Source organism: Notolepis coatsorum (genome assembly GCF_963971535.1).
Source record: "Notolepis coatsorum genome assembly, chromosome: 1".
NCBI classification, from domain to species: domain Eukaryota; kingdom Metazoa; phylum Chordata; class Actinopteri; order Aulopiformes; family Paralepididae; genus Notolepis; species Notolepis coatsorum.
Window position 1 is genome coordinate 283,032,966 of NC_140165.1, and position 22,198 is coordinate 283,055,163.

Sequence of the window (22,198 nt, forward strand, 5' to 3'; positions counted from 1 at the left end):
TGAGCAGAAAACCTATAGTATTGCTATGTAGTGGGTGTAACTTCATACTGAATATTTATTTCAATGGACAATGATGTAAATTCATTCAAATATAATACGTCCAAAATCCTGCTTACATTGCCAAAGTATTTGTCCAGCAGCTCAACGTATCTGTGCAGCACCTCCAGGGCCAGCAGCTCATTGTCACGGTCATCCAGACCAGCGCAGAAATACAGGCTGGCATACCTGCAATGAAGGAGGTGAAAGGGTAAGGTTCTGGTTCTGAACAGCACAGGGTAGCCTGGAGCGGGCAGTCATCTAGGGGTTCGAGAGATTATCTGTCATCATAAAGGTCAGGTTTGATCTTTGCAACAGCCAACGTGTCCAGCCCTTTTGAAGTGCCCATGAGCAAGACTACCTGATCCAGGGGACACCACCACCAATCACTGGACCCTCTGGTGAAATGATTATATTAATGTGGGTCTTATAATTTTTTTTTTTTTTTTACTTTATTTTTTAGCGTTTATCGCTTTTCTGGTCAAGAATGACCGACAGATACAGGGTGAAACGGGATATAGAGCAGGGGAAGACATTCTGGCAAATGACGGGGGGTCCGGGAATCGCACTCGGAGTCCACCAGATCCGTGACGCAGCACGGTTTTCCCAGACGCAGAAATAGCGCCGAGATATGCTGTGAGCTACTGGAGCCCCCCTTATACATTTCTTAATGTAATTGTGAGGATTCGCCTGTTCCCTGAGCATTTTCCCTGCCTCCTACTCTTCACCAGCCCCCACCCTTGTGAGAACTTTTGCCTGCCTCCTACTCTTCACCAGCCCCCACCCTTGGACATTCTGTTCCTCTACCCTCACGCACCTGTTGGGAGTTTGCAATCTGCTGGAGAGTACTTAGGTTGCAGACTCCCCTCCAGTCCTTGTCGGGTCGTTCTGTGTTCTGGACTCTGTGTTCTGGACTCTGTGTTCTGGACTCTGTGTTCTGGACTCTGTATCTGTGTTCACTCTGTGTTCATGGAGTTCTGTACGTTACCATCCTGTACGTTACCATCACCTGCCGCGTCTCCGGCGTGAGACGACGTGCCAGCCATCACCACCTGTCGCCGTTTGCCTGGAGTGGGACACCGTCTTCGCTCTCTAATTCTCTACGGGAGGTTTTCCAGTGTTCCCACTCCAGACGTCAAGCCGGCTCGTCATCGCTCCCGATTCCACGGGAGGAAGGCGTCTCTTCGTGATCCTCGTTCCTGGGTGAGGCTCGTCGTCGCTCCCTAGTATTCCACGGGAGGACGGCGTGTGCCCATCCCGTTCCCCTTGGACCCAGGCTCGTCGTCGCTCCCTAGTATTCCACGGGAGGATGGCTTGTTCCCATCCCGTTCCCCTGGGACCCCCTGTGTTCTGCGCTGCCCGTCTGCAGCATCCGAGGAGGATCTCCGTGCAGGCCTGGAGTGGTGTTCCCACTCCAGACGTCAAGCCGGCGCGTCATCGCTCCCTATTTCCACGGGAGGATGGCGCCTCTTCCCCCCGGCCTCCGCTGTCGGGCCCCTGTCTCCGTACCAGGCCTCCGCCGTCGGGCCCCTGTTCCGTGCCAGGCCTCCGCCGTCGGCCCCTGTCCCCGTGCCAGGCCTCCGCCGTCGGAACCCTGTCCTCATCCCTGTAAGCAGCTCTGGCCCTCGCCCTGTCCAAGGCCTTAACCCTGTTCTCTGTCCCTGTCTCCAGCCCACCTCTCCGGGCCTCTGTCCCTGTCCCCCTCTCCAGTGCCCCTGGTCCTGGCCCTGACACTTAGCCCTGGTCCTAGCCCTGGCCCTTAGCCTTAGTCCCTTAGCCTGTTTGCCTCTTAAAGGCACAGTGCCGCATTTTCCATATGTTTTTGACTCTAGTGTTTTTGTGTTCTCCCTTAAAGGGACTGTGCCGCTTTTTGTTATGTAATAAATAAATGCCCTGTTTTGGCTTACTCTCATACCTGTCTTGTGTTGTGCGATTGGGGTCGGTTACAAACCATAACAGTAATAACTGACATGATGTCGCCTGTCACAATTCATCCTCCATGACACCTGCCAGCCTGTTGTGTGTGGTGTTTTTGTTTATTTCTCCTTAGTATGAGTGACGTGTGCTTGGTGTGTTTTTAGTATGAGTGATGTGTGTGCTTGGTGTGTTTTTAGTACGAGTGATGTGTGCTTGGTGTGTTTTAGTATGAGCGATGTGTTGCTTGGTGTGTCTTTAGTACGAGTGATATATGCTTGGTGTGTTTTTAGTATGAGTGATATATGCTTGGTGTGTTTTTAGTATTTTATTTTATTTTATTTTATTTTATTTTATTAGGGATCCCCATTAGCTGGTGCGATAGCAACCAGCTAGTCTTCCTGGGGTCCACACACACAAAAAACATACAAAAACAATCACTATTGCAAAAACAAAATGATTAAAAGTCAGTACACACAATGCATAATGAAACTACTGTAACAATTAAGATAGCTAAAATTACATTAGTGTAAAACAAAAACAAAAAATTACTTTACAGTGTTAAAAACAACTTAAAAACAATTTAAGATTATTTTTAAAAGTGAATACTGTAAATGCAGCAGAGGTTCATTATGAGAGTATTAGAGTATGAGTGATGTGTTGCTGGCAAATACTGCGGCATGGTCATGCTGGACCTACAAAAGGCCTTCGACACTGTCAATCACACCATTCTGATTGACAAGCTAAAGCAATTGGTTTTGATAGTCTATCAGTGAGCTGGATGCAATCCTACCTGGAGGGGAGAGAAAAGATGGTGGAGGTAAACGGTACCCTATCCCCCCCTCCCAGTGAGCTGTGGTGTTCCACAAGGAAGCATAGTAGGACCGCTACTGTTCCTAATTTATGCAAATGACATGTCAGCTTGTGACTGCAACTTGTTCCTGTTTGCGGACGACTCAGCCCTGCTGGTCTCTGACAAGAACAAGTTACAGGTTGAAAAAACCCTCAGCTCGGAACTAGGCTAAATCTGCATATGGCTCGCTGATAACAAACTATCATTACACATGGGCAAAACAGAGTCCATTCTCTTCGGTTCAAATAACAAACTCAGCAAGACCGACGGCTTCTCAGTTACAGTGGGTGACAATATTGTCACAAGGAAAGATGAAATTACCTACCTGGGTTCCATCCTAGAGGCTAATCTTTCCTGTGACAAAATGGCATCCAATGTAATAAAAATAATCAACCAACAAACTCGATTCTTGTACCGGATCTCCTCTCTGGTAAACAAGAATACCCTGAAGACTCTGGCAGGAGCACTCATTCAAGGGTACTACGACTATGCTTGCACCTCATGGTACCAAAGCACCTCAAAGGCGCTAAAAACAAAATTACAGGGGAGCTCCAGTAGCTCACCGCGTATCTCGGCACTATCTCGGCGTCGGGGACAACTGTGCGCGTCACGGATCTGGGGTACACGAGTTCGACTCCCGGACTCGCCGTATTTTCTCAGAGTGTCTTTCCCCCGATCTATATCCTATTCAACCTGTTTCTGTCGGTCATGCTTGACCATAAAAAGCGATAAACGCTAAAAAGAACCAGCTGACTGGTCAAAGTTTAAAAAAAAATAAAAAATTACAAACATCTCAAAACAAACTGGTCAGACTACTGCTTGACCTTACTCCTAGAACCCACCTCACCCCTGCCCACTTTGACAACCTAGGATGGCTTAGAGTAGACGACAGAGTACAGCAACTTGCAATGGGCCTGGTCTACAAGATACACTACACGACCAAGGTACCCATGTACATGTCAAAATACTTCCCAAAGGTCAGTGAATACCACGATCACAACACCAGAGGGAGCTCCACAAATCATGTTAAACCCAGATTCGGCTCAAACAAGGGACTAAACACGTTTCGCAATTATGCCACATCAATGTGGAACGCCCTACCCAAAGCTGTAAAGGAATGTGAATCACTACCCACTTTCAAAACCACTCTCAAAGAACACCTACGGGAGACTGAAATTCGAAACTGGCCCCTGTAAATGTCCTAACCCAACCCCCTCCAATGTACAGTAAATTACCAAGTATGGTTCTGTCAATATTCCAATGTACAATTTTGCTTGTACAGTTGTACAGTGTCCCCCACCCACCCCTCCTACCCAACCCCCCCCACCCCCCCACCCAACCACCTGCAATGTACAGTTCCCCCCCCCACCCACCCACCCAACCCCACCCCACCTACCCAACCTCCTCCAATGTATAGTTTCTACGTCAAATGTATATACTCTCTTTTCTGGACTCTTTGTATCAAAAACAGTACTGTATTTGCAAATCTGGTATGTCATAAATGTATAGATGTAGCAGTACTGTCGATCTGTATGGCGTGTGTGTCATATATGTTATGATGAATTGAAAATGGGGGACCCTGATGTAAACAAGACGAAAGTCTTTCTCTGGTCTGCATCCCCTTAACAATTGTATGTATTGAGCTGTACTGTACCCATTCTGCAATCTGTTAATAAAGTTTTCAATCAATCAATCAATGCTTGGTGTGTTTTTAGTACGAGTGATGTGTTGCTTGGTGTGTTTTTAGTATGAGTGATATATGCTTGTTGTGTTTTTAGTACGAGTGATGTGTTGCTTGGTGTGTCTAGTACGAGTGATATATGCTTGGTGTGTTTTTAGTATGAGCGATGTGTTGCTTGGTGTGTTTTGTTTTTGTTTTGTCTATTTGTTTCCCTTTCCCTCCTTACCCTCTGCCTCTCTCTACCTACACACCTGGTCGTCATTGGGAATCAACACACCTGTCTTGTCATCCTGTCCTCACCACTCATCACAGCGTCCCTACGAGAATCCTGTTCTGACAACCAGTCCTTGTCTGATCGTCTGATGCCATTTATATATTACTCACCTGCTCGTCACCTCATCTGCTTGCCAAGCCTGTCTGGAAGCCCCCCCCCCCCCCCCCCCCCCGCCCATCCCTCCTGATTCCCCTTGCCCCTAGCAAATTAAAGACACCATTTTGTCACCTTGCCTGCTTGTTCAGCGTCCTGCATTTGGGTTCTACGTTAAAAATGTGACAAAGTTAGATCTCGCCATATCCCTCTGAGAGGCATGTTGGCGTGTCACCAGAGGGGTCAGAGGTCAGGGTCAGCCATTTGCTGCGACCCTGAGGCAGCACATTTGCAGCGACCCTGAGGCAGTGTCGTGACTCTATGGACCCTTCAACAACAATGATGGACACGTTTGCTGTGGTGAGGACTGAACCTCTGACCTTCATTTCGCTTTTGAATCAATCCAGTCAGAATGTGAGCAGAAGCTGCCGGACATGTGTTGAGGATAGAGAGGGTTCTAAAGGATCTAACAGTAACAGCTTTAGAACAATGTTCTTTATCAATGCCTACGTTTTCTTTAATAAAGTCTACTTCCTGTTTGGAGCTGAATATGAACTTCCCCCGACACAGCTTTGCCAAACGACTAAGCTGTAAATATGGAAGATACCAACCTAGATTCACGTTGTTTTGAACATTGATCTGTTAGGGTGCAAAAGGCTTGGAGGTACAGTATACCAAATATGAAGGTACTGTATATCATCACGGATCCATGCAAATGTATGGATCTTTATGGATCGTTGTCCACAATATATTAAAATATGTTATATTAAAAAACAAACTATATAAAATATACATTTTTAAGTTAATATTTTTTTTCCCTTGCAACAGTATTTAAAAAATTTGAAGAAAATGTACTATTCTGAATGAAATAGCACAACGAAAATTGTACTACAATATAAAGATATAAAAAAAAGTATTAAAAGAAATACATTGTAAATTGTACTGGAAACCAATACTGTCAAATATCATTATGTTGTCAAAACAATTTTTTTTATATTATATGATATTTTTGGCATATCCAGCCCTGGGCTTAACCCTTTCACTACCAAGTTTCAAGTTACCACACTAAAGGTTAACTTTCTGTAGTGTGGTAGTGAAAGCATTAACCCATTGTAGTGAGGTAGTGAAAGAGTTAACATTCTGTAGTGTTGTAGTGCTAAGCTCAATATGTTGATGGCTGTGGTTATGACACAAGAGGATTATTTGACATACAGCTGTGAGTAAAGGACATAAAAGTCAGAGGACAATAGGTATTAGCATGTTGACATTAGCATGTTGACATTAGCCTCCATGTGGTCCTGGATCCATCAGATGTGTGTTCAACCTTTATGTTAAACTACTCCTTTATTCTCTTAAGCCTATGTTAACCCAATGTTAACAGAGGGGGTGTTTGTGTGTTCAGACATAGTGTGTGTGTGTGTGTGTGTGTGTGTGTGTGTGTGTGTGTGTGTGTGTGTGTGTGTGTGTGTGTGTGTGTGTGTGTGTGTGTGTGTGTGTGTGCGTGCGTGCGTGCGTGCGTGCGTGCGCGTAGGTGTGTGTGTAGGTGTGTGTGTGTGTGTGTGTGCGTGCGTGCGTGCGTGCGTGCGTGCGTGTGTGTGTGTGTGTAGGTTAACCATTAAGCATTATGATAAGGTAAAGGGTGGGTTCCTCGCCAGTCGCCATACAGACATACTGTACAGAGAGAGACTACTGGAGTCTGTACTCTGTCATGTCAGGATGGGAAATTATTAAGACCATCATTGGACATGCCTTCTGTAGAGCTTCTGTAGAGCTTCTGTTACATAATGCAATTGATTGAATTGAAAATAGGGAGGTGTAGTCTGACGTCACTGGTTGTTCCACCCGTATAGGGATTCATCATTGGGAAAATGGATTATCGGCTATTGTAACAATTCTGCCGCATGGAAATTGAAAAGCTTTCCATTTTTGCACAAAATTAGTTCCCGTCTATCACTAACATTATTGTTTAAGCATTTTTGGTTAAAATAAAATTCAGCAATTTTTTTTAATGATTAATTGCGAATATTTTCATGTTGAGCTATAGATTGTGGATGAATAAGCACAGAAAGGTACACCATGCAAATGTTAATGCTTTATTTGTTTTAAACGAGACGATTTAGAAATGGGCAATGGGGAAATACATTGCGTTGGACAGAGGGTGGAACACGAAAAACGGCAACGACGCAACCACTACACCTCCCTATTGACTCTAACCAAGGACTCCAACACTGACAGAGAGGGAGAGGGAGGGAGAGAAGAAGATATTATGTATACAACCATGTATACTTCTTAACTAACGATTACAGGGTACCTTGTGATGTATCGATTGATTTGTTCGTTGACTGACTGCCTGACTGATTCTGACTGACTGCCGTTCAATCGGGCATTTGCTGCCATTTGCTTTGTCAAGCGATACTGATGTATTTCAAGTCAATAAAGTTAAATTGAACTGGAGAGAAATCTGTTCAAGCAGCCCAGAGACCAGAACCAGACAATGTACTCCCACCCTCTTCCTCCTCTCTTATCATCTTCCTCCTCTCTTACCCTCCTCCTCCCTTACCCTCTAATCTCTCCTCCTCTCCGTTTCCTCCCCTCTTATCCTCTCCTCCCATCTCTCCTCCTCTCCTATTCCTCCTCTTATCCTCTCCTCTCATCTCTTCTCCTCCCCTCTTTCTCATCCTCTCCTCTCATCTATTCTCCTCTCCTCTTTCTCTTCTCCTCTCCACTCCCTTCCTCTTTTCTATCGCATCTCCTCTCTTTGTCTCCACTCCTCTCATCTACCCTCCTCCTCTTCCCTCCCTTCCGCTCATCTCCTCCCCCGACCCCCCCCCCCCACCTCTTGTAGACGATCTTGAGATCCCGCCAGTGGAGGAAGTTGCAGGATCGTGGTTGGCGTGCCAGCACCATCAGAGTCATGTCCCGGATCACCTTCTTCTTCTCTCTGTCCGTCAGCGGTGTGAACCACTTCTGCAGCCGCAGCTTCCCCTGCCGGCTGAACAGGAGCAGGAAGTGCATCTGAGGAGGGGGGAGGGGCAGGAAGAAGGGGGGAGGGCCGGGAAGAAGAAAGTGGAGCCCTAGCGTGAAATTATGAAAAGTAGAGAAGCTACAAGTAAAGTGTGTGCCACAAGGGGTTTCAATGATGAATATAACATGGCAGTGCCTCACTATTAGTCCCTGTACTGGGCAGGTGAGGGCTGCTTTAAATTCATATAACATTTTGTATCTCTGTGAGTTAAGAGAACAGCCAGAGGACGAACAAAGAACCCTTTTTAGTTTTGACACTCAAACTCTAGGATTGAGATATAAATGATATAAATTGAGATATAAATGATACACTATGCAGTAATTGTAAATTACACACTATGCAATCATTGTAAATTACACACTATGCAGTAATTGTAAATTACACACTATGCAGTCATTATAAATTATACACTATGCAGAAATTGTAAATGACACATGCAGTAATAAAAAATGATACACTGTAAATTACACACTATGCAGTAATTTTAAATGATACACTGCAGTAATTGTAAATTACACACTATGCAGTAATTATAAATGATACACTATGCAGTAATTATAAATGATACACTATGCAGTAATTATAAATGATACACTATGCAGTAATTAGAAATTACACACTGCAGTAATTAGAAATTAGAAATTATGGTTTGCCCCATAGTGACGATTTTCCCAATTGATACTTTATGCCAAGTTGAAGTTGAAACTTAGGTCAAAAATATGATGATGATGCCAAACTGGCAAGGCCCATAAAGAGAGACCTGTTCACAGCAGCGGCCTGAGGGGAAGCTCTTCAGTAGAATAGATATGTTGATCAGCACGCCGGGCTCTGATCAAGTCACATGTTAAACTAATCTCATCATTTGATGGTTTATGACAGCGTCTGTGAAAGAGGCAAAGTCTAAACAAAAGACATTCCCACTTGCCTCAGGCAACATCTAAGGTCAGCATCCCCTTGCTGCCTCAAGCATCCATACATTGCATGCATACAATGTATTAATGTTATCTGGTCATGTGAAAATGTACAATGGTTGTGCCCATCACTGTATCAGGGCTCTCACTTTTTCTGCCATCCTTTTGGTATCAGTGTCTCGACTGGAGGCACTGGTAGGAGAGACATATTTGCAAATATTAAACAACACTTCTATCAGGACTTTTGCGTTTCTCTGGCTCTCATTGCTTTTCCTAAAAACCGAGACAAAGTATTTTTTAAATTGCCATCACACGTTTCTTAGACTGGTCTCTGGTGTGTGAAATAGGCTATACGATACTTAAGGCATACATTTATGCCTTAAGGGGGGGTGGGTGGGTGGGAGGGGGGGGGGGGGGGTTGTACATTTATGGGGGCCAGTTTCGATATCAATAACTAGGCTAAAGATGGGGAATTTCATGAACAGACATACAAAACGTTAGAAGAGCTTACGGCTCATACACTGTTATAATACAGTATACATCTTTGAAAGCTGTGTAATAATGTGAGGGAAATTACTTATAACAATTATTTGATAGTTCTCTGAATTATTCTATCTTATCAAAACTAAAAAAAAATTGAGGCAGCGTGAACCAAACTGATACTTGTAATTTGTATAATAAACATGTATTGAGGGGGAGCTCCAGTAGCTCACCACGTACCGCGAGTGCTATTTCAGCGCCGTGGACAACCGCGCTCGCGCGGATCTGGGGCTGAGCGCGTTCGAATCCCGGACGGCAGCCGTGCCTTTCCCAGAGTGTCTTTCCCCCCATCTGAACCCTTTCAGCCTGCTTCTGTCGGTCGAACTTGACCAAGTATGAATGCGACGAAAAAGCGATAAACGCTAAAAAGAACCAGCTGACTGGTCAAAGTTTAAAAAAAATTAAATAAACATGTATTGCAAACTACATTTAGGCCACATGGCAAGTAAACATTACAGTAAAACAGTAAACTGTAAAGTAATTTACTCAATTGTGAAAATACTTATTCAGTTTTGTGTGGTTGTAATTTCCCTCCTAAAACGACATGATGCATATTGAAGTCCTAGTGTTTAACCAAATGTAAAAAAAGAAAGAAAGAAAGAAAGAAAGAAAGAAAGAAAGAAAGAAAGAAAGAAAGAAAGAAAGAAAGAAAGAAAGAAAGAAAGAAAGAAAGAAAGAAAGAAAGAAAGAAAGAAAGAAAGAAAAAGAAACAAGGTAAAAGAAAGAAAAAGAAACAAGGTAGCCTATTGGTGTAGGTAGACTGTGAAGTGGGCTAGGTAGGAGGGCTGTAGCACAATCTACCATTGTTTTGTGAGTAGGATCATATAGTGTGTAATTTAGGTCAACGCGTGGTATTATTAACATGTGGCTAATATGTAACTACAGGGCGCACATAGCAAAGCAAATAGTTCTATAGACACAGTTACACAGATAAACAAAGGTGCAATCCAAAACAAAAGGAGCTTACAAGAGGTTGCTGCACTAGGCTACTATTACACCGCAATAACATTTATGGGGTGCTTGTTGCAATTACAAGTAAAAAGCTATTTTGACATTATAATTCGCCTGTCAGAGCTGCTCTTTGCCCTAAGGCGCAGCCACAGGCTTTGCCAAGAGCACTAAAAGTGAAACCAACAAAATAGCTTCTTAAATCTCCACAGAATGTGGCTATTACACTGTAGCTCAAAACCTTGCATTTTGAGCAACCATTCCATGATGTCACATAATTGGAAATTAGTTTACTCTCAAATTGATCGTTCGAGTCTAAATAATGATTGAATGCAATTAAAGATTGAATCTAACATTGTGTCAACATATCAAGGCACATGTGAGCTCTTCTAAATCACTTCTAAACAAATAGACTGCACACTGGCGTTGTGAACATTTGCATACCAGACGCGACACAGGTATCGTTTTACGCAGGTGCATAGACTTGGCTTCTTTAAAGTAGCCCAGTAAGCCCACCCACCATTAAAAGTAAGCGAGGACTCTATAAATGCTCACCATTTTGTCACAGTTGTTTGCGGGAAGGTCGCGTAATTGACAGGAAGACTTCAAATCGTTATATTTAGCCCAGTCTTATTTCTTGCGTATCTTGGAATGCGGCGACATCGCAGGGCTTCCCAGAACTGTGCGTAAACGCAGTTGCAAAACAGCACCTTCTGAAGATAGCGGTGCCGCGCCCTGCTGTCATCCTCTGGCTTGGGATTGGTTCGCTGTCAACTACCGGCAAGGTGCAGTAGTACTAGGCTACAGTATGGGGAACAGGTAGCCTTTCAGCATAATATGCAATGCATAATATGCTGAAAGGCTACCTGTACCTGTATTTGCAAACATATGACAACCTAACAAACTTGACTGGGCGTGGGCAAGTCGGTATATTATGTTCATATGTTTCTTCAGTGACTTTGGACGTGTAACTAATTATTTAAAAAAAAAACAAGTTTGTTAGGTTGTCATATTTTTGCAAGTTAAAACCACCTGTCGCTATAATTTGTTTACATATTCATATAATTAGCCCAATTCTACCATCATCCCATTTGTTATCTCTTCAAAATCGTTCGTTGTCATTGCACTCAAAAGTTGAAATTGATTGCTATTCTTCACTCATCGCTACAATATGCATAACCAGCTACATTCCAGGGCTGTTCATTCTGTTCAATTTCACGAACCTGCTGTTCATTCTGTTCAATTTAAATGAGAAACAACTTCAAAGATGGAGTTGAAGTAAGAAATGTAGTTTCATGAATATGACATTTTGCTAATAAAATAAGAATTGTGCATAAATTGTCATATTCAAAATAAGTGATAATACTTTTCGCCTCTAATCGTGTGATGTTTTGCACAATATATAATTCTCAAATCTTTCCAAAAAGTTCTACTAGACACTATATCGGACAGACCAAATGAAGTCATGTAAGGTTAGGGGCCAACTGGTGAACATTGTCGTGTCCTCGCCGCTTGGCGGCCGCGGAAGGTGACAGGCCACCAATGCAAATTCATTAGGGTGCACGTGGTGTCGCTCCGTGTTAAAACTGGAGGCGAGAGGGCACCGATCGAGGAACGAGAGGGCTCCAGAGAGTGAAAAGATGTCTCTTTACCGCAACTCCGCGTGGTTCCTGAAAGGACTGACTGAATTCACTAGGTAAGAAAAAAAAAATCAGATGGCTTTTGGATCCTATCCTTGACGAATCTCGATTGCCTGCGATATTCAGCTGTTGAACTCACTTCAATCACTTGGCCCTCGCCTGTTGTGTACATGACTAGTGCCTCATTCTAAACGTTTTATATTCTGACTGTGTACACTGAAAAATATAAATTATGCTTTTTTTGTTTATGTTTTCATGTTTCAGTCTGTATTTGAGAAAAGTTTAAAATGTTTGCTATACACACATTATCTACAATGTGCATAACCAGCTATACCAGTGCTGGACAGAGTAGCCAGTCATTCTGTTCAATTCCAATTAGAAACAACTTGAAAGTGTACACTGAAAACATATAATTATGCTTTTTTGTTTATTATTTGTTTTTATTTTCATGTTTCAGTCTGTATTTGAGCCCAGTGAAATATTGTGGGCTATTGTACATAATAGAGGACATCTCTGTCAACAAAAATATCCGCAAAATATAGGGATCTACTTCCTAACAGAACATATAAGACCTATACCTATTGCTTATGAAAACAATTTGCTCCACAATAAAAGCTAGTTATACACCATTTGAGGATTATGCATGATCTCAGTTATCTGAACCCGCTATTCTTTATGTCTAGGTGCATTCCTCTTGGGGGTGCAATTACTGGAGTTGTTTGTTGATACATTTTGACTGATTGAGAGTATAATTCTCATCTGCTAGATAAGGAGAATACGTCTGCACTCGAATAAAAGTCTTGAGGAGCAGGTACGTGGGAGAGATCACTTAGGACAAAAGGATTTGTGGACAATAAACATGTTCTAGTTGCAAGCTTATAAGACAGTGTGTTGTTTTTGTCCTATCTGCTAGAGATAGAGTGGGGGTTATAATGCCTTTGAGGTAGTGTTTCAGGTGGGATGAGGCCAGTTGAGGCCTTTCCACTTATGCAGGGTCAGCCTGGAACCTAGGTCTACTCTGTTAGATTAGAGATAGAATACAATAGAATAGAACACAAATAGAAGTATTGTATATTCTGTTAGATCAGAGCTAAGCGCAGAAGAGAAGATACTAGAATGGAGTAGAGCTTGACAGCCGATGCATTCAGAATGTTACCAGCCACTGCCTGTTTAATTTCCTGGCAGTCAGAGTGGTTTTTAGTACAGAAAAGACTGATTGGCTGGTTACCTGCCAAAGTGGTTCACAGAAATAGTTAGAATTAAGCTCAAATGTATCCACATTTTGTTTGATGACTATAGAAGAGAAGAGAAGAGAAGAGAAGAGAAGAGAAGAGAAGAGAAGAGAAGAGAAGAGAAGAGAAGAGAAGAGAAGAGAACAGATGTACAGGAAAGGAGCCATTCATGAATCAGACCCAATTTACAGTGGTTCAACAAGCTCAGGATAGAGGTTGGTTTGTGTCATCAGAATGGAACCCTAAATGGCTTATACATAGCATCTCACCCTGGGTCGCCTTTCCACCCCAGTATAAAACAACAAGCCAAGCTTCCTGAAGAGGTGCTTTTGTGGCGGCTTCTCCCTGTTCCTTTGTTCTGTCAGAGAGTGTGCTCTCTCTACCCGCTCTGACCCGGTGCTAATCGGTCCCAGCGTGACATCGTGGAACAGAGTGGGCATTTAGCCCTTGAAGAGCCCGCTCTGCACAGCGGTGCCTAGCTCCCTTCACCTCCCGCCGCTGCCCGCACATAACAATGGTGTGTCCTGATTAACAATGGATGTAATTGAGGTCCTTGATGCCACCGAGACACACACACACACACACACACACACACACACACACACACACACACACACACACACACACACACACACACACACACACACACACACACACGCCCATGCTGCCGTCACATGAGTGGCCTCACATCTGCCCTCGTCCCCCTCTCATCGTCTCTCTGTCTGTCTGTCTCTCTCATTGCCTAACGGGTGATGCAAGCACTCTCGCTCGTTCATTGTATCTTTACAGTAAAGCCGTAATGAGGCATACAGTGGCAAATTGATGCTGACCCTATCTGACCTGCTGTTTCAGTGTGGGGGCCACTGATGCTGACCCTATCTGACCTGCTGTCTCAGTGTGGGGGCCACTGATGCTGACCCTATCTGACCTGCTGTTTCAGTGTGGGGGCCACTGATGCTGACCCTATCTGACCTGCTGTTTCAGTGTGGGGGCCACTGATGCTGACCCTATCTGACCTGCTGTCTCAGTGTGGGGGCCACTGATGCTGACCCTATCTGACCTGCTGTCTCAGTGTGGGGGCCACTGATGCTGACCCTATCTGACCTGCTGTCTCAGTGTGGGGGCCACTGATGCTGACCCTATCTGACCTGCTGTTTCAGTGTGGGGACCACTGATGCTGACCCTATCTGACCTGCTGTTTCAGTGTGGGGACCACTGATGCTGACCCTATCTGACCTGCTGTCTCAGTGTCGGGGCCACTGATGCTGCTATCTGACCTGCTGTTTCAGTGTGGGTCTCTCTGTCACGCTCCCTCTCTCCCTTTCCACACACACACACACACACACACACACACACACACACACACACACACACACACACACACACACACACACACACACACACACACACACACACACACACACACACACACACACATCTGCTCAGTCTCTCAGTCGCTCGCTCGCTCGCTCACTCACACCAACACACACGCATCCTTCTTTAACCACTTAACCTGCGCCCCCAAAAGTGGCCATTTCAGTTTTCGTTTTTGAGGACTGCATACTTTTTTTGCAAACCAAAACAACATACTTTATACTTTATACTTATAGCACATGCATGAGCCTGGTCTCTTTTGAAAGATGACATTCTGAAGTTTCTGATTCCAGAAAGAAAAATTCACTTTTAGTGCTAACGTAATAGAGTAACATAGGTCTGAACTTGAGCTGTAGAAAAACTTGTTACTCAAGGTTTTCTGTAGTAGTTAGTAGTCCAGACGTAGTATTTCCCCAGAATGCCTGCATGGAGGCTTACAAATCCATACGGACCCATAGCCTAAAGCCTTATGTCCAAACATTCCCAAATTTCATAAAGACCCATTCAGAAATGAGTGATTAGGAGTGATATTGGTAAACTGTGTACAAAAGAAGTTTTCTCATAGACTTCAATTTATTCGGCTGTTTTTTTCTTCCTGTTTTTGCTCATTCGTTTTTCACCTAGATCCTAGATCATACATCCCCAGATGGGGTATCCTTGGAAAGCCACACTCATTGGCTACAACCCTGCACAATCATTTTCGAGATCGCCAAATGATTGACGGAACTAGAGCCCCAAGAGTCGGGAGTGGTATTTTGCGCAATACCGTGTACTTTGCACAAGCCTCAAATACTGGCATGTAACTCGAGAACCGCTGAAAGGATTTTGTCGGATTTTGTCGGATTTTGTCGCTATCGACAGGCAACAAGTAAGCCTTCAATTCGATTTATATATTGTATTACAAAATATGCACACCCGAGTCACTAGGGGTCGCCAAAGTGCCGGTGGGCAAATCGTCCTAAAAGGGGCCCACATGTGGGCCCCCGCAAGGTAAGAAATACCAGCCCATCATACAATGAGTGTGTGTATTGGTTTATGCACTAGCCTCCAACCTTTTTCTTTTGTTTTTGTTTTGGGGTTAACACTCCCTGCTGGGAGTTCAGTGCACCTCAACCGCACCTGCTTCTGATCACAATCAGGGACAATGTTTTCATGTAGTGATAGGGCTGCTCTCTGTCAATTAGTCAATGAATCGGTCTGTTTGGTCCTAGTTGACCAAGAATCTGTTAGTTGATTAGACTATCTTGTCTTTGTTTTGGTATCCCATGCTCAAATGTAAGCACTACAGAGGCCCTTCTTCATGACAACACATTATTATGTTATTATTATTATTACTATTTCTATTATTATATTTTTTCCAGCCTGTACTTCCCCTCCCCCTCACGCATGCTGCTATAATAATAATAATAATTCATTACATTTATATAGTGCTTTTCTCAGACTCAAAGCACTTTACAACATAGGGTGGAAATTGCCTCCTTCACCATGTAGCCACGCTGCCAGCTTGATGTGGGAAATACAGCTTTAGATTTGTCAGTTAAATTAACTAATTGTTTAGTGGACAAAAGTCCTATAACTTAGTTAGTTGACTAAGCATTTCTTTAGTTGAGGACAGCCCTGATATAGTCTACAGTCTATCATGTGTTTTGCATTGTCCTGTGTGGTCCTATTGTCCTTGTGCCATGGGTAGGGTCATTACTGTGCTATGTGTAGAGTCATTACTATGCTATGTGTAGAGTCATTACTGTGCTATGTGTAGTCATTACTGTGCTATGTGTAGACTCATTACTGTGTTATGTGTAGTCATTACTGTGCTATGTGTAGTCATTACTGTGCTATGTGTAGTCATTACTGTGCTATGTGTAGACTCATTACTGTGCTATGTGTAGTCATTACTGTGCTATGTGTAGACTCATTACTGTGTTATGTGTAGTCATTACTGTGCTATGTGTAGCATCAGTACTGTTGTGTAGAGTCATTACTGTGTCAAGTGTAGTCATTACTGTGTTATGTGTAGAGTCATTACTGTGCTATGTGTAGTCATTACTGTGCTATGTGTAGTCATTACTGTGCTATGTGTAGAGTCATTACTGTGTTATGTGTAGTCATTACTGTGTTATGTGTAGTCATTACTGTGTTATGTGTAGTCATTACTGTGCTATGTGTAGTCATTACTGTGCTATGTGTAGAGTCATTACTGTGTTATGTGTAGTCATTACTGTGTTATGTGTAGTCATTACTGTGCTATGTGTAGTCATTACTGTGCTATGTGTAGCATCAGTACTGTTGTGTAGAGTCATTACTGTGTCAAGTGTAGAGTCATTACTGTGTTATGTGTAGAGTCAGTCATTACTGTGTTATGTGTAGTCATTACTGTGTCAAGTGTAGAGTCATTACTGTGTTATGTGTAGAGTCAGTCATTACTGTGTTATGTGTAGAGTCATTACTGTGTCAAGTGTAGAGTCATTACTGTGTCAAGTGTAGAGTCATTACTGTGTTATGTGTAGAGTCATTACTGTGTTATGTGTAGAGTCATTACTGTGTTATGTGTAGAGTCATTACTGTGTTATGTGTAGGGTCATTACTGTGTTATGTGTAGGGTCATTACTGTGTTATGTGTAGGGTCATGACTCATTACTGTGTTATGTGTAGTCATTACTGTGCTATGTGTAGAGTCATTACTGTGTTATGTGTAGTCATTACTGTGCTATGTGTAGAGTCATTACTGTGTTATGTGTAGAGTCATTACTGTGTTATGTGTAGAGTCATTACTGTGTTATGTGTAGAGTCATTACTGTGTTATGTGTAGAGTCATTACTGTGTTATGTGTAGTCATTACTGTGTTATGTGTAGAGTCAGTCATTACTGTGTTATGTGTAGCATCAGTACTGTTATGTGTAGTTATTACTGTGCTATGTGTAGTCATTACTGTGTTATGTGTAGAGTCATTACTGTGTTATGTGTAGTCATTACTGTGTTATGTGTAGTCATTACTGTGCTATGTGTAGAGTCATTACTGTGTTATGTGTAGCATCAGTACTGTTATGTGTAGAGTCATTACTGTGTTATGTGTAGTCAGGGCCGCCTCAGGGGGTGTGCGAGCAGTGCGGTCGCACAGGGCCTCGCGGGAAGGGGGGCCCTGCAAATTATTATTATTATTTTATTTTAATTATACGATTATAATTATTATTATTTTAATTTTTTTTTTATTATTTTTTTTATTTTAAATTTTTTTTTTTGCGAGGCCCCCCTTCCCGCGAGGCCCTTTTTCATCACAGACCTAAAATCTAGTTTTGCTTATATGCTTATATATTTCACATTAGACACGTTCCTGGCTCTGAGGCTCTGCAGGCAGCAGAATTGGTTTCAATGAGGGGAGGGGTTACAGCCAGGTAAGGTAGCGTCTGTTGAGTTCATTGTGTGTGTCTGTGTGCGTGCCGGGGGGGGGGGGGGGGGGGGGCGTGAACCAACTCATTGCCAGACGTGAGCGATTCGACTCACGCTCACGGCAATGAATCGGCTCTTATGAACGAGTCGCTCATGACCGACCCATCACTAGCGTCTGACTATTTCGCGCGTGCAGCATTGGAGCCTAGGTTATGCCAGCCAAGATGAAGAGGACATCGTTCGGCAGATGGACTGAAGATGAAAGTTGTTGCATGTTTGACAGTTCAGTCAGGCTAGCCATCCCGGCTAAAGACAGGGACAGCTAGTTAGCTTTAGCTACGTTATAATATTAAGTGTGGTTCAGTCGGGATATAGCCATGATGATGTCGGCTAGTAGCTAGCTTAGCTAAAGGCTAACTAGCGTTAGCTAACCTAGAGACAGCGCGTGCAGCATTGTTATGCCAAGATGAAGAGGATGGTCGTTCGGCAGATGAACTTCGTCAACTCCACGCGGTTGTCTCCATCCTCTTGGACGTTTGGTGAGTTTTTAATACACTCTATTCTATTCCCGCCGTGGATATCTCTCTCTCTCTCTCTGGAGCCAAACTGGCCAACTAGCTGTTGTAGTACTAGTAGCTAACGGTGTGTGGCCTGGTGTCAGCACCTGTATTGCTTTTCTCATGTTGTACAGTTTTTCAGTGGTAGCCGCATAGCTTGCTTCTGCGTTAGCTAATGGTTAGCGATAGCCGGGTTGAGCTAACTGTTAGCCAGTTAGCTGTTTAGCTACGACGTTAGCTGCCGGCTGCGCTCGGCTGGGAACGTTAGTTTGATGCTATCAGTTAGCCTAGAGTTAGCTGTTAGCTTGTGCTACGACCATTGACATTAGCCGTGAGAATAGCAGGGGGTTCTGGCACTCTGACTACGACATCATCTTTGACAGAAGATGTAGTCGGGCCTGCACCATGACAAGTCTCCGGCCATAGCTTCTTTTTGTCCCGCCAGCGAGAGGCCTTTCGTCAACGTGGAGACCTGTGTTGCGGCCTTTCGCCCTGCGTTCCTCGTGCAGGTAAGATGTCATGACATTACCCCACTCTTCCTTCCTTCCCCTCCCGAATGTTAATAACGATGTTTTTTTCCAGGCAAAACATATGTTACTTCACAACATTTGGAGATACGACATGTGCTGTGTGTGAATTGTCTTGGTCGTTTGTGTAGCTTGGGTAGCGTTGGGCCGTTGGCCAAAGCTGTGTGTGGCCTGGTGTCAGTACCTGGCTAGCCTATTTAGCTGAATGCTGTTTAGCTGTTTTCTCTGGTATAGACCCTCTTCTCTTTGGATTTAAGTGTTGATCTTTGTCCTTTTGGATCTATGTATATTCATGTTGCCTTTGTGAAGTTATCTTTTCCTTCTGTTTTGTTCTTCCATTAAAAGTTGAATATCCTTTTAGGGGCTCATCTTTGCTTATCTCTCTCATACATGCTCTCTCTCTAACACACACACACACACACACACGACAAACACACATGCTCTCTCTCTCTCTTTCTAACACACACAGTCTGCCTATGGCTGCCTTTCTCGATGGCTAGGCTGTGCTCGCTGAGTCTGTACCTAGTCAAGGATCTTCAGTCACAGTGCTCAGGTATTCTGCCACTGTGTACTCTCTGTTTAGGGCCAAATAGCATTTCAATTTATTTCCAATGTGTCTCTCTCTCTCTCTCTCTCTCTCTCTCTCTCTCTCTCTCTCTCTCTCTCTCTCTGTACACTGTATATTGACTGTAGAACGGGAGCTCTCTCTCGCTCTCTCTCTTGCTATATGTTGACTGTATCATGCCCAGCCTCGGGCAGCGCTATTATTTAAGAATATGTTGACTGTACCTTTTGGGGGGGGGGGGGGGGGGGGTCGCGTTTAAATCTCGCACAGGGCCTCGCATTTCTCCCAGGCGGCCCTGTGTGTAGTTATTACTGTGCTATGTGTAGTCATTACTGTGTTATGTGTAGCATCAGTACTAGGGGTGGGACGATACATCGATCCAGATCGATACATCGATGTAATTATCAACAATCGAATCGGATCGATGCGATGTAATAAGATCGATTCATATCGATACTTATTTTGAAAATCCTGTGGCGAGTCTCATATCCGCCCAAGAACAACAGCAGTAGCTCCGTGTGTGTAGATGTTACAGCATAGCATTCTCCCTTTCTGTGTGTGTGTGTGTGTGCGCGTCTTTGGAAAGACCAGATGAGGTCAGAGGAGTTTGATGTTTAAATGTTATTTAAACATAAACAATATAATACATAATAAATGTAGGCCTATACATGATCATGCAACATCAACAAATTGTTGTAGGAACGGTTTGGGAGAGGGAGGTTGTGAGTTTTGAGTTCCAAAAAATGTAGCTTAAAGTTTAAAGCTCAATATATAAAAACGTGGCACTTTACAGTGAACAGGAGGTCTATTTGTATTAAAAACAATAGATTGGTTTTCCTTTAAATGTCTGGAAGAGCTCAAAAATACAAATGTCAAATGATATTTTCATTACCTTTTTTTTGTTGATCTAAATGTTACTGATTGTGTTAAATGGGCATATGATATCATCTCGTATCGATCGCAGGCACCTGAATCTAATCGTATCGTATTGTATCGTGAGAGACTTTGTGATATTGGCAAATATCGTATCGTTGTCCAAAGAATCGATATCGTATCGTATCATGATGAAACTGGTGATTCCCACCCCTAATCAGTACTGTTATGTGTAGTTATTACTGTGTTATGTGTAGAGTCATTACTGTGTTATGTGTAAAGTCATTACTGTGTTATGTGTAGAGTCATTACTGTGTTATGTGTAGAGTCAGTCATTACTGTGTTATGTGTAGGGTCATTACTGTGTTATGTGTAGAGTCAGTCATTACTGTGTTATGTGTAGAGTCATTACTGTGTTATGTGTAGAGTCATTACTGTGTTATGTGTAGGGTCATTACTGTGTTATGTGTAGAGTCAGTCATTACTGTGTTATGTGTAGTCATTACTGTGTCAAGTGTAGAGTTATTACTGTGTTATGGGTAGGGGCATTACTGTGTTATGTGTAGAGTCATTACTGTGTTATGTGTAGGGTCATTACTGTGTTATGTGTGTCATTACTGTGTTATGTGTAGAGTCATTACTGTGAAACTCTCTAATTGGTGTTTCTGTTCCATTTGTCATCCAGACAAATACCAACACATTTATTGAACCTACTTAATGAATGAAGTGGCTCTGACTCAGGTTCACATTGTGTACTTGTTGCGTATGCTTTCACTCTCCAGGAATGCCTACCTGTCGACCTCCAAGCGCTTTGTGGAGAAGGACCTGGAGGTGTCCGCAGCCGGGCGCTGCTTCATGATCACTGGAGCCAACAGTGGCATCGGGAAGGCCACCGCCATGGCCATTGCCAAGAAAGGTAGGGTGCAGTCGTGTATTGCTAAGTACTGTACTGTAAATTCAGTGGTAATTAGGCTAATAGCTGAGCATAGTGCCTATAACAGGGCAGGGGTTAGAGTAGAACCTGGGCTCAAATCACAGACCGCTGGCTCTCCAAGACGTTACCACTGCACCAAGAAGGTTCTTTCTGTTGTACTTTACGGTGAAATGCTTGGTTCTGTTTTTAGCCCCTGAGAGTGTGCGTCATACAGTAAAAAAGTAAGTAAAAGAGGAATATACAATATACAATATACAATATACAATCTAAAGTACAACCTAAGTACAATGAGTAAACATTTGTAAACAATGAGGTACAAATGCAGACAATGAGATACAAAACTTTAAGGTAAGGTGCAAATGCAAATAAGGTATGAATGTAGTGCAAATCTAGCCCACAGAGAGGTGGCCGGACAGTGCGGTGCCATTTTGACTGAAGTGGGGTAGTTACTGAGGCCTAGGGGTCTCCACTGAACAGGAGAGAGCTACACTCAAAGCCCACAGCACAAACATGAGTCTATCCGAGATCTGACACAAGATACACATGTACATTTCGAAATACTTCCAAAAGGTCAGTGAATACCATGACCACAACACCAGAGGGAGTTCCACAAATCATGTTCAACCCAGATTCGGCTCAAACAAGGGACTAAACACGTTTCGCAATTATGCCACAACAATGTGGAATGCCCTACCCACAGCCGTAAAATAATGTGAATCCCTACCCACCTTAAAAACCGCCCTCAAAGAGCACCTACAGGAGGCTGCAATTCGAAACCGGCCCCCGTAAATGTCCAAACACCCCACCCACCCACCCAACCCCCTCCTAATGTAC

The 22,198-nt window shown here is 43.4% G+C and overlaps 2 protein-coding genes across 3 annotated transcripts in view; one reads left to right on the plus strand and one right to left on the minus strand.

Annotated features, from left to right (window-relative positions):
- Positions 1 to 22,198, minus strand: part of wdfy1 (WD repeat and FYVE domain containing 1) — a 135,769-nt gene that overhangs the window by 1,386 nt on the left and 112,185 nt on the right. Inside the window, exons 1-3 of one of the 2 annotated variants that reach the window (XM_084319351.1) lie at positions 10,831 to 10,962; positions 7,688 to 7,866; positions 117 to 225 (exon numbers count right to left, since the gene is read on the minus strand). In XM_084319351.1, coding sequence (XP_084175477.1) covers positions 117 to 225; positions 7,688 to 7,866; positions 10,831 to 10,833 — 291 coding nt within the window. In that variant the 5' untranslated portion in view covers positions 10,834 to 10,962. Of the gene's footprint in view, positions 1 to 116; positions 226 to 7,687; positions 7,867 to 10,830; positions 10,963 to 22,198 lie in introns of those variants that run through there. The other variant, XM_084319352.1, reaches the window with a different exon arrangement.
- dhrs12la (dehydrogenase/reductase 12-like a) overlaps positions 11,916 to 22,198 on the plus strand; it is a gene marked incomplete at both ends in the record, with an annotated part of 48,010 nt that continues 37,727 nt past the window's right edge. The window contains 2 exons of the mRNA XM_084322119.1: positions 11,916 to 11,971; positions 21,213 to 21,346. Coding sequence (XP_084178245.1) covers positions 11,916 to 11,971; positions 21,213 to 21,346 — 190 coding nt within the window. The remainder of the gene's footprint in view (positions 11,972 to 21,212; positions 21,347 to 22,198) is intronic.